Source organism: Leopardus geoffroyi, chromosome E1, assembly GCF_018350155.1.
Source record: "Leopardus geoffroyi isolate Oge1 chromosome E1, O.geoffroyi_Oge1_pat1.0, whole genome shotgun sequence".
Classification (NCBI taxonomy): Eukaryota; Metazoa; Chordata; class Mammalia; order Carnivora; family Felidae; genus Leopardus; species Leopardus geoffroyi.
In genome coordinates this window covers 56,177,221-56,189,314 of record NC_059330.1, presented here as the reverse complement: position 1 = coordinate 56,189,314, position 12,094 = coordinate 56,177,221, and the positions used below count along the sequence as shown (strand labels likewise).

Genomic DNA, 12,094 nt, shown 5'->3' with positions numbered 1-12,094 from the left:
CTTCCGCACTCACCTGTGGGAAAAAAACCTACGGACCGGGTGAGATCTGGTTCCTGAGCTCAGACTTTCTTCTGCAGAGTCCCACCTCTTTGCCTTTTCCCTTCAATCTGGGCCAGCTTGTGCAGTGGCAGATGGTGGCACAACCTTTCATTTCATCAAGATGCTGCTAAAAATCTGTTAAGCCACCTTTGTGCGGATGTGTGGGTTGGACATATAATCTTAACAGCGTTCCCAAGCTAGAGCAAAGGACACGTTAGAAGGAAATATTTCCTTTCCTTTTCTGTACCTAGAGCCTGTTGGTACTGAGACCAGGCGTGGGACGGAGGAAGCGGTCAGATCCTTCCGGGCTAGATACTGACTTTTGCTTTGTCTCCCTCTCTGATGGACAGCTACATCCCCAAGGACAACAGCCTCCAGTCGGAGACGGTGCACTACAAGCGAGGGGTCGGCCAGCAGTTCTGCCTGCCCTCCCACACCGTGGACCCCTCAGAGTGGGCAGAAGAGGAGGTGAGCTGCCTCCGGGGGCGGTGACAGGCTGCTGGGAGAAAGCGTGGGGGCAGGTCCCTCACGTGGACCCAGATGGGCCTAGGACCTAGTCGGGACTCCGGCCGGCAGTGCCCGGACCGCCCAGATGCTGGGAGGCCATGTTCTTCAGCGCTGTAACTTCTCCTTGCCCTTAAAACACACCTCATGTCGATAGCTTTTCTGTTCCAAAGTAGCGCGTTCACCCCGGGTGTTTTGAGAAAGTCACGTTCAAAGAGAAGAACCTGCCAGTTAGAGGGCTTCACAGCCATGAGACTTTAGAAAGCAACGGTGGCCGCCAGTTAAACAGACTTAGGTGGTTGCGAAGTTGACGAACGAGAGCAGAGATGAAGTTAATGCTTCTTGACGATGTCTCCCTTTCTGATGGATTACTGGGCCATTTAAACGTGTTAAGTCTTTCCTCCCCCCCCTCCCCTTTTCTTTCCCTTCAGCTTGGCTTTGATCTGGACCGAGAGGTTTACCCTTTAGTGGTCCACGCCGTGGTGGATGAAGGAGACGGTAATGGGCGTTCTCTGTCTTCTTTTGCTCTACGCGCTGCCCTTTTGTGGTGCACAGGCCGGGCAGTCGCCGTGGCCTCGGGAACCACACGCCCCCGCCGTGGGGATCAGGCAGCCGGTTTCCATGCCCCTTGCACTCCTTAGGCTGATGAGAACAGCCCTGGGTGAAGGGGACGGGCCCCTTCTCCTGACAGCCCAGAGCGTCTGGTCTTCCGGGTTGGGGGGAATCGGGGAAGATAGATGGGTGGCAAGGTGTGCTGTTTGCCTTTCTCCTTCACCCGCGTCCCTTTATTTTTTTCAGAGTATTTTGGCCATTGCCATGTACTGCTGGGCACTTTTGAAAAGGTGAGTAGCTTCACAGGGCCTCACTCGGTTCTGTTTAGCTGTCTTTCGTGCGGGGACGCATGTGGCCTGTTGGCCGGCTCCCTGAGCGCGGCAGGGCAGGCCCAGCTCCCCACGGAGCGGGAGGAGCACCACACTGGGGGCCGCCCTCGGGCCTCGGTCCAGCTCTGCCGCCCACGTGCTGCGCGACCTGCAGCTCTCGAGGCCGCAGTCTCCTCTTCCCGAGACGGAAGGGTCAGACTAGATGCTCATGAGGCCCCGCGGCGTGAGGAGTGTGCCATCACACACAGGTGTCATTGAGAGGAGTGCCCGAGAACGCCCGGTTCCTGCCCCTGCTTCCTGGTCCTAACGGTCGTGTTTCATTCCAGCACACCGATGGGTCATTCTGTGTCAAGCCCCTCAAACAGAAACAAGTGGTAGGTATCTGAGGGCCGGGGATCGTTGCCCCCCCCCCCGACTTCTTTCTTTTCATCTCTCTCTTTTTCTCTTTTGCTAAGCATGCTTTTTTCTCTTCCACTCCCCCCCTTTTTTTTAATCCAAGAAAAGTTAAAATAAAAAAAAAAAAAAAAAAAAGGAGTGCTTTTGTGTGTTAGAAACTCCTTGGGTGGCCTGAAAAGAATACTGACTTTGGTGTCTTTCTTGTTCCAGAATTGTTGGCGTGGAGGCAGCCATTATCTGAGCAAAGGTCTTGAGAAAGGAAAGAACAGGATTGGTCTCTTGACATTAGGTTTAGGGAGAACTCTTTTCATTGAAAATGCCAGGGCGAGAAACATTCCGAGCGAAGGGATAAAATGTCGGGGTCCAATTCAGAGCCAGTTAGGGCCCTTGGCTTAATTTATCCCACCAAGTGTTTTTCTAAAATTCCAAGTTTCCTGGCCATCTGCCGTCTTCCAGGATGACCAGCAAGTCACGCATATGTCTGCTCAAAGGCCTAACCCCTGCTGTGTGCCAGCACTTTTTTTTCCACTCTTGCAACGGTGAGCGGAGAGTCCTGGAGAGTGATGCCAGTGGCACTGGCCAGCCTCCCCTGCAGATGGGTGACAGGTGTCTGAAATTCTGAGTTATTCATTAATGAGGCCAATAGTAGTCAATAACACCTTAGTCTAAATCTGTTGATAATATCCTTTCCATTAGAATCAGTAGGTCGAAACAAGTTTTAAGAGGCACAGGAGGAAACAGATCCTGGGCCCAGAGTACTGCCTGCCACGGCCAGGCTTTGGTGAGTTGTCTCATGGGGAGGCCTCATTTCCCAGAACGCCTAGATAGGATGGAAAGGCTAGGGTAGCTCAAGGTCAATGGTCTATTTTCCTATTGCTAGCTTGGCATTAGGAACTGACTCTGTCACACCAGAGAGTGAGGTATAAAATCAGTGACAGGCTAGGTCTGAGGGGAGGGGATCAGTGGGACAGAGGTGAAGCCGAGGGAGGAATGGGCTCGTGTAAAGAAACGAGAAAAGGGCCTGCTTTGGCTCGGACGTTGCTAGGCTAGTGGGAGTGGGCATTGAACTTGGGGTTTTAAGGAACAGGGCCAAGAGGGGTCCTTGGCTCTGTAGGTGACGGTGGCTCGTGCAGGTGGAGGGGCTCCATTGGCCTCCCCTTCAAGATCTTTCTGTCTCTCTTTGCTTCAGATGTTTTCCTTTCCCCTCTTTCCCTTGCCTTTCTTTCTTGCTTTCTTGCTTTCTTTCTTTCTCTTTTCCATTCCTTTGGTTTTGTAATGTCTACACTTAACTTTGGTTACATAGCTGATGCTTCTATTTTGATGCACATTCTTCCATTTGCTTAGTCTATCCCTTCTTAACTGTCTGGAATAGTGAGCTACAGTACACAGATTAGTGTTGTATTTGTGAACTTTCATGTTCCCTCTTGGGTATAATGGTGGGTGAATCAAACATTGGATTTCCTTTTCTCTGTCAAAGAGAAAACATAAGTAAATAAAAGCATCCTTGGGGTGCCTGAGTGGCTCAGTGAGTTGAGCATCCGACTTCGGCTCAGGTCATGATCTCACAGTTCGTGAGTTCCAGCCCCACGTCGGGCTCTGTGCTGACAGCTCAGAGCCTGGAGCCCGCTTTGCATTCTGTTTCTCCCTCTGTCTGCCCCTCCACTGCTTACACTCTGTCTCTCGCATTGTCTCAAAAGTAAATAAACATTAAAAAAAAATTTTTTTTTAATTAAAAAAAAAAAGTATCCTTACTTGTCTAGGCCTTTGCTTTTTTTCATTGTGCATCAGTAGTCCTTGGTTACCAGGGAAGGTTGAGGGGCAAGTTCCTACTTATCTCTGTTGAGTCAGCCTGCCCTTGAACTTCTCTGTTTGCTCTTCAGGTAGATGGGGTCAGCTACCTCCTTCAGGAGATCTATGGAATTGAAAACAAGTACAACACCCAGGATTCTAAGGCAAGTTCCATCCGAAATTCTGAATGTACTTTTTTCCCTGGGGACGGAGTAAGAAATGCTCTGATGAAGCTGGGATCTCGGGGTTTAGCATGACCAACTCTGGAATCAGTTTGGTCCTAGGAGGGTGTTCTCTTGTTCCTTATTTCAGATGCTTATGCTTACATCACTTCCAAAATGAAAAACACAGGCAGGCTGGGATCAGTTGTTCTGCAGAGTTCTGGTCACCCTGTTACCTGGCCCCTGCCCTTCCTGGTGTGGTCTCCTAGGGCCCCGCCAGATCTGTCGGAGAGGACAGATCTGAGCCTCATAGGACGAGCTTGAGATAAATAGTTCCCAGAAGAAGTGATACTGACCAGTATGTGAACGCGCTTGCTGAACGGTAAAGTCAAGTCAAAGCAGGGGCACCTGGGTAGCTCAGTCCATTGAGCGTCCGGCTGTTAATTTGGGCTCAGTTCATGATCTCACAGTTCATGGGATCGAGCCCCAGCACAGAGCGTCAGGCTCTGTGCTGACAGGGCCTGCTTGGGATTCTCTGTCTCTCTGCCTTTCTTTTCCTCAAAAATAAATAAACTTTTTTTTTTTTTTTTTTAAGTCCAAAACAAATGTAAGGTTTTGTTCTTACCACTTGTCTCAGCTCTTCAGGCAAAGCTGCTTGTGAAGAAAATGGAGGACACGAAGGGCTTTGTGTCACCGGCTGAATTTCTGTCTCCTGGGACAGGTGGCTGAGGATGAAGTGAGCGATAACAGCGCTGAGTGCGTGGTATGTCTCTCGGATGTCCGCGACACCTTGATTCTGCCCTGTCGCCACCTCTGCCTGTGTAACACGTGTGCTGACACCCTGCGCTACCAGGCCAACAACTGCCCCATCTGCCGACTGCGTAAGCCCCAGAACCGCAGGCTGGGACCCGACAGCGGGGTCTGCGAACTGACCGACACTGGGGTGGGGGTGGGGGGACTGTGGTTTCTGCCCGGGCTTTCGTGTAGCCTGACTCCTGCATCAGGATGGCCCGATGGCCTGTTTCCTTCTTCCAGCCTTCCGGGCACTGCTTCAGATCCGGGCCATGAGGAAAAAACTGGGCCCCTTGTCCCCAACCGGCTTTAACCCCATCATCTCGTCTCAGACGTCTGACTCGGAAGAGCATTCAGTAAGTTGGGCTGGGCACCGTGACCGTTTGTGAGGCAGGCGTTCTGCTCTCCTTACTGGTTTTTTTTTTCGCCTCTCACCCTTCTTTACCTGACTTTGCAACAAGTAATTAAACCCTGGCACGCTGCAGTATTTGGTAAGCTGGCTGAGGTCACATTGTGTTAAAACCGACCGGTATTACCACGGAAAATTGGATACTGATCATTAAATCCCCCTTTTCCTCCCTGGGAACTGGGCGTCCAGTTAATATTTACGACGCCTAGAGCTGTCTGCGTGCAGCCTCCTCCCAGTGGGGTCCAGCTCTGGAACTCCCCCCAAGCAGGAACAAGGGGATGATTGTTTTGGATTTGAATACAGTTTACTGTCTTTATCCGAGTCCTCGAAGAAGGTAACTGTTTTCTTTATCCCATTTCATGGCTTTAGCAACTGCGACCTGAGTGGATGAAATATTTCACCTCGGTTTCACAGCATAAGTGATGGCATTAGAACGCAGCCTCGAAGCTGTGCTTTCGTAGCAGAGACCGTCTTCAGATTCATACACCAATAGAAGAGAGCCATTATTCAGTACATGGTATTAGGATAATCAGTTAGCTATTTAGGGAGGAGAAATCAGCCTAGCACTTTACTCCTTACCAGATTAACAACTAAAATTCCAGATAGAGTAACTATATTAAAGCAAACCAAACCAAACCAAACCACATATTAAAGACTGAGAATAAATTATAGGTGATTCTTTAAATGACTTGGCATGGGAGAGGACTCTCTAAGCTTAAAAGCAGAGGAACAGTACAAAAAAAAAAGAAGAAGGGTAGATTTTACCGTATAAAAAATGTAAAAGTTCACATGTGTAAAAAATTAAAATAGGTGAACAACAAATCATTTAGAGAAAAAAATGTCTTCAGCATTTATATCAGAGGAAAGACAATGTCTTTGCCATGGCTCATATGATAAAACAGTAGATAAATGGACAAAGGTTTTTTTTTTTGGTTTTTTTTTTAACATTTACTTATTATTAAGAGAGAGAGACAGAGCATGAGCATGGGAGGGGCAGAGAGACGAGGAGACACAGAATCCGAAGCAGGCTCCAGGCTCTGAGCTGTCAGCACAGAGCCCAACGCGGGGCTCGAACTCACATACTGTGAGATCATGACCTGAGCCAAAGTCGGATGCTTAACCGACTGAGCCACCCAGGCACCCCACAATACTTTTTTTAATTCTCAGAAGAGGATGCTTAACTGGTTAACAATCTTTTTTTTTTTTTTTTTTAAGTCAACCACATTAGAGATCCACCATATACCAATCAATTAGAGTGAGGTTCCAGGGCGCCTGGGTGGCTCAGTCCATTGGGCATCCAACTTAGGCTCACGTCATGATCTCATTGGTTTGTGAGTTCAAGTCCCACATTGGACTTGGCTGCTGTCAGCACAGAGCCCACTTCAGATCCTCTGTCCCTCTCTTTCTCTGCCCCTCTGTCATTCTCTCTCTCTCTCTCTCAAAAAAAAAAAAAATTAATTAAAAAAAATAAAATGAGGTACCATTTTTCACCTTCCAGATTCGAAAGCTTTTTTTGTTTGTTTGTTTAAGTTTTATATATTTAGTTTGAAACAAAGAGAGGGAACATGAGCAGGGAAGGGGCAGAGAGAGGAAGAGAGAGAATCCCAAGCAGATTCCACGCTGTCTGCACACAGGGCTCAAACCCAACAATCATGAGATCATGACCTGAGCTGAAACCAAGAGTCAGACACTTAACCGACTAAGCCACCCAGGCGCCCCCAGATTCGAAAGCTTCTTAAAGATACTCCATGCTGTCAGAGAAACAGTTGAAATAGGTTTTCTGTGCTGCTTATAGGAGTGTGACTAGAAGGCTCTTTGAAGAAACAAAACCATATAGCTGTATACATCAAGCGCCTTAAAAACATCTGTATCTGGTCATCGAAGATCTAAGAATTTAATACCAAGAAAACAATGTGGAAAAAAAAAAAGATTTGTGGTAGCATCTCTCTCCTTGCTAGATGGGATGTTGCCCGCTTCATGAATTGCTTAATGAAGCCAATTAAATCTCCAAAAACAATAAAAGATCTGTACACAAGGATGTTCCTCAAAATGTCGCTTACAGTAGGAAATGGTGGACGCAGCTAAATCCCGGGCAGAGGAGAACAGGTAGGAAACATGGGATCTGTGACGTTTGCTAAAATAAAGCAGGATATAAAATTGTGATTTACAGATAGGGGCGCCTGGGGGGCTCCGTCAGTTAAGCGTCTGACTCTTGATTTCTGCTTAGGTCATGATCTCGTGGTAATGAGCACGTATTCCCTGTAACGAACATGTATTCCCATTACAATCAGAAAAATAAACATTGCTGAGAAGATGTTCGCCTGTAAGTGGAATGTAGGAATATGCAGGTTCCCTGATATTGTGTCTTTCTTTGGCCTCCTTTGCAGAAGCTTTTCTTGCCAGACCAGATGTAAAAGAAAACATTTTTTTTTCAGTGTAGAGTGAGAAACATGATCATGTCATAAAACAAAGAGTACTTAATTAATTTTTCAACCTGTCTCTGATTCCCCTAGTCCTCAGAGAACATTCCACCAGGTTATGAAGTTGTGTCTCTTCTGGAGGCCCTCAATGGGCCCCTCACCCCATCCCCAGCGGCCCCTGCCCTTCACGTGCTTGGAGACGGCCCCCTCTCGGGAATGCTCCCCTCGTACGGCAGTGATGGCCACCTGCCTCCTGTCAGGACGCTCTCCCCACTCGACCGCCTGTCCGACTGTAGCAGCCAAGGAATTGAGCTCAAAAAGAGTCTCTCCAAGTGAGTGGTTGGTGCTCGACAGTGTTGCCCCTCAAGGCCCTGATGATAGGCTCTCACTCCTTCTCTCACCTCCTCAGTGCTGGCTCACGTCCTGGGTCCCCAGGGCAGCGTAGACCTTCTGGGCTGTTCCCGGAGCTTTTTTGTCCCACTTAAGACCTGGGGTGAACACTCTGGCAGAAGGTTACCCCATTCCGTAGGTGAGGAAGATACTTACGGTACCTGTGGGTACTTAGGAGAATCCAGACAGGCAAATCTCATGTGTTTTGGGGGGGAAAAGGACATCCCTAGGGTCATTGACGCCCGTGGGGAGCATCGCTCAGTCTAAAGACTGAAGGAACCTTGTAATCTGTACCTCATAAGCATTTAAATCCAACTAGGCACAAGTCATGATAAGCTTTCTGTGGCAGAGTTAAGGAGCGTATTTTATAGATGAAAATGTTGAGACCCTAAAAATGTCAGTGACTTTTCCCCAGGTACAGACACAAGTTACTAAAGGAGTTAAAGGTAAAGCCCAGATTTTCTGACACCCCGAAAGCGCTCAGGCTACCCCTAGGGCTCTTTCCCACCTCCGTCCTCCTCCTTAAGACCTGGGCTTCCTTTCCGTCCCCTCTCGGGCCTCTTCTTCCCATGGAGTCCGGCTCGTGAGAGTACAAGCCAGTCCCCCTCTTCCTGTGGATTCTGGCGCCAGATGCCTTCCCCTCCGGACTGTTACAGGTCTGTTTCCCAGAACTCTTCTGTGTTGCGTGAAGAGGAAGACGAGCGTTCTTGCAGTGAGTCAGAGACACCGCTCTCTCAGAGACCCTCAGCTCAGCATCTCGAAGAGGTAATTTCATTCCCCTCCGTTTCTCGGACGTTGGACCACAGGTTCTTCCATCCCACAGGCCTCTCCAGGTCCGTCTGCCTTCATTCGTTCCTCGGGCACCTTGGAACCCCCTTTGAGACAGCAGCAAAGATTTCATTACGTCCATCTTTTCAACAATATATTGAGCCTGTGTTCTCTACCAGGCACTGTTCTGTATGCTGAGAACAGTAGCAGTAAGGAAACTACAAAAGTCCTTGCCCTGGTGGCACTGATATTCTTGCTATCGGGGCTAGGATGGACGCAAAGACAGGAGAAAAGGGGTGTGTCAGACCGTGCTGTGGATTGGCTCGTCAGACAAGGGAGTTCAAGGCCAGAGGTGGGGGTTGCTGTCTGTAAAAAGTAGTCTGTGAACCAAGACGGAAGGAGGTGAGAGAGCGAACGATGCAGATGTCTGAGGAGAGCGGGTTGCGGGCGTGGGAACGGGCAGCAGGAAGGCCCAGCAGAGGTGTGTTGGGAGGCCGATGGAAGAGGGCGGGGCTTGCCACCCGTGCCCCCCACAGGCTTCATTGAACAGGTTCATTACCCCCGCTCTCTGTACGGCGGTGAGCTAGGGAGAGTGAACAGGCAAACCTGATGAAGTGGTTCCTGACCTTGGGAGCTCAGTGTCTGGTTGGGGACAGGACGCGCACACAAGTATCAGTGCTGTGCCTAGCACTGTTTGCTGAATGGATGAATAGATGAATCTTTTTTAATGTTTTATTTATTGGTGGGGGGGCAGATAGAGGGGCAGAGGATCCAGAACAGGCTCCGCGCTGCCAGCAGCGAACCCGACACAGGGCTCAGGCTCCTGAACGGAGAGATTGTGACGTGAGCTGAAGTCGGACGCTCAACCAACTGAGCCACGCAGGTGCCCCGTTGAGTGAATTTTAACGATAGAGAAGAAGGGACAGTAAAGTGCTGTGGCAGAGACAGGAGCAGTTATAAACCAGGGGGGCAGCGTGGAGGAGTAGCATTTGAGCTGACTCTCCGCGTGTTTTAGACTCCCAGAGAAAGGCGACAGAAGCATCTGAGATGGCCAGGGCAGGGCACACAGAGGTGTAGGGCAGAGGCCGGGGCTCTGAGCAGGCCCGCTGTCTGGGAGAGCTTTGCTGTAGGAAGGCCTGCCTGATGGAGGCACACAGTGGCCGCCCAGATTCCAGCAGGCCGTCAGGATGACTCCACTGGCCCAGGCGGGAGGGAATCCTTGAGCTACAATAAACACAGAGCTCCTTGGACACCCACTGGCTCAGTCAGTAGAGCACGTGACTCCTGATCTCAGGGTCGTGAGCTCAAGCCCCACGTTGGGTGTGGAGACTACTTCAAACCAAACAAAACTCCTGGAGAAAAGGTTATAGGGGCAGAATCCCCATCTGCCTGGGATGGGGTGAGGGTACTGGCCCAGGTGACCGACAGCTGGGGTGTCAGGAGTGGGTGGGGAGGCAAAGGTAGTGTTTGTGTTAGGTCGATTGAGCTGGAACTAACCCGATACCCAAGCGGAGGTGCCTGGCAGGCAGTGAGGCCTCTGCTGGTGTTGTGTTCTCCTTCAGAAGGAAAGCGGTTTATAGTCCTGGGGAAACCTGGGGTGTTCCCGTGTCACAGCTGCTGGTTGACCTGTGTCACCTGAGCTGCAGTCTTTGTATGGCCCTAGCAGATGCTGTGCCTCAGGCAGGATGTGCTGACTGAAGTTTGCACCTCCCCTGGGAGACAGCCATTCCAGGCCAGGGCGGCAGAGAAGTGAGGACAAGAGAAACCGCCCCTCCTCCGCACGTAGCCCCCTGATGGAGGAGCCCTCAGCGCCCCTGATGCCCCCCTCACCCTCCGTAGCCAGCCCCCTGCCCTTACACCCTTCCCTTTGCACTTAACTGTTTCCCTCCAGGAATGTGGCATAACTCCAGAAAGTGAGAATCTTACCATGTCATCGTCGGGAGCTATTGACCAGTCGTCTTGCACAGGGACGCCTCTCTCTTCCACAATCTCCTCCCCAGAAGGTACATGAGGGAGGGGGACTGCACGCTCGGCCCCTCGGCCCAGCGCTCAGCACCCCTGACAGTTCCTCCAGGATGGACTTGGGCCAGCCGGTTGATACCTAAGTTGCGTGACTAACAAGGCCAAAGTCAGAGGCAAGGGGTCCTGCTGACAGCCAGGCAGGGGGGCAGGGGTCCTCGTCTGCTTCCCGGCCTGCCGTCAGCGGTTCCTGTAACATTAAGTCAGAGACGAGCAAACCCTGGCTCCCGGGGTAGAGTCCTGAGCTCTAAAATGCAAAGGGGCAGAACCTCGGAAAACCTTGAACCCGAAGCTTTTTAAGTAAGGGTGCGGTGTGGCCGCTGTGGTCCTCGCTGCGTGAGCACAGGGAGGTGGGTCCGCTCCTCAGTCCGCTCGCCGAAGCCTGACCTCCCGTCTCCTTCCTTCCGCTCCGGCCTCCCCAGACCCTGCCAGCAGCAGTCTGGCCCAGTCCGTCATGTCCATGGTGTCCTCCCAGAGCCGCCACTCCCAGATCAGCACCGACACGGTCTCCTCCATGTCCGGCTCTTACATCGCCCCCGGCACCGAAGAAGAGGGAGAGGCGCTCCCTTCGCCCCGGGCCGCCAGCAGGGCCCCCTCAGAAGAAGGAGAGGTGAGGGAGGAGCCGGGGTTGGGGACGGTCCTTGCTGCCGTGACTCGGCACACGTGGCCAGGGCAGCTCGCCCCACGGTCTGCCGGGGGGACAGCTGCCAAGTGCCCACCGGGCTCGGAAGGAGGGCCTGGCAGACGAGGTGGGGTTGTTGAATCAAACACCCCTCACCTCTGACCCTTCTCTTTGGTGCCACTTCCGTGCCGAGGGCTCGGGTCGCAGACCCTGCGAGCTGGGTCTGTCTGTGCCTTGATCTCTGTTGCTCTGTGGCAGGTGATGCCGGCAGCATCTCCGGACAGCAACTTCGTCGGCCTCGCCGCCGAGGAGCAGGACGCAGAGGTAACGCCGATGGTGGGGCTGTTGGCGCTGGCGGAGGTGGGGGGGCGCGGTAGGATGGGCGCTGTTCTGGAAGAGGCCTCCTAAGGTGGCAGGCTTGGCTCAGTTGGGGGTGGGGTGTGGTGTGCAGGGGAGAGTGGCCACGCACTCCGGTCAGTGGACTGTCCCACGGCACCGTGCGCCAGTCCCAGCGTAGCAGGTGTGGAATGGGTCCTAGAGGGAACTGTTCTGGGTCGGACCCTCCACCTGAGCGTGTGTGTCCTTCGTTCGCTCAGTATTTACACAGAATGACTGTCTCAGGCACCTCCTGGCACGGGATGACACAAAGACCCCAGTGACCTGGTGTTGGCCTCCCCCCCGACCCTGACTGTATAGACAGACTCACGCAGAGGCGCCCGGCTGGCTCAGTCACAAGAGCTTGCAACTCTTGATCTCAGGGTCGTAAGTTCGAGCCCTGTGTTGTGTGTAGAGTCACTAAATGTCCTGTTCGTCTAGAAGCCCCATGGCAGGTGGTGCGGACAGGATTACAATTCAGTATGAGAATGCCCTGATGGAGGTATTCGGAAAGTGCATGACAGGCCCAG

At 51.7% G+C, this 12,094-nt stretch overlaps 1 protein-coding gene across 5 annotated transcripts in view; it reads left to right on the top strand.

The window, feature by feature from the left end:
* Positions 1 to 12,094, top strand: part of RNF157 (ring finger protein 157) — an 83,363-nt gene that overhangs the window by 60,718 nt on the left and 10,551 nt on the right. For all 5 annotated transcript variants that reach the window (XM_045489690.1, XM_045489688.1, XM_045489691.1 and 2 more), the window contains exons 5-16: positions 390 to 507; positions 975 to 1,041; positions 1,342 to 1,385; positions 1,751 to 1,798; positions 3,701 to 3,772; positions 4,491 to 4,650; positions 4,805 to 4,917; positions 7,484 to 7,722; positions 8,437 to 8,545; positions 10,440 to 10,551; positions 10,990 to 11,177; positions 11,448 to 11,513. In XM_045489690.1, coding sequence (XP_045345646.1) covers positions 390 to 507; positions 975 to 1,041; positions 1,342 to 1,385; positions 1,751 to 1,798; positions 3,701 to 3,772; positions 4,491 to 4,650; positions 4,805 to 4,917; positions 7,484 to 7,722; positions 8,437 to 8,545; positions 10,440 to 10,551; positions 10,990 to 11,177; positions 11,448 to 11,513 — 1,336 coding nt within the window. The remainder of the gene's footprint in view (positions 1 to 389; positions 508 to 974; positions 1,042 to 1,341; positions 1,386 to 1,750; positions 1,799 to 3,700; positions 3,773 to 4,490; positions 4,651 to 4,804; positions 4,918 to 7,483; positions 7,723 to 8,436; positions 8,546 to 10,439; positions 10,552 to 10,989; positions 11,178 to 11,447; positions 11,514 to 12,094) is intronic.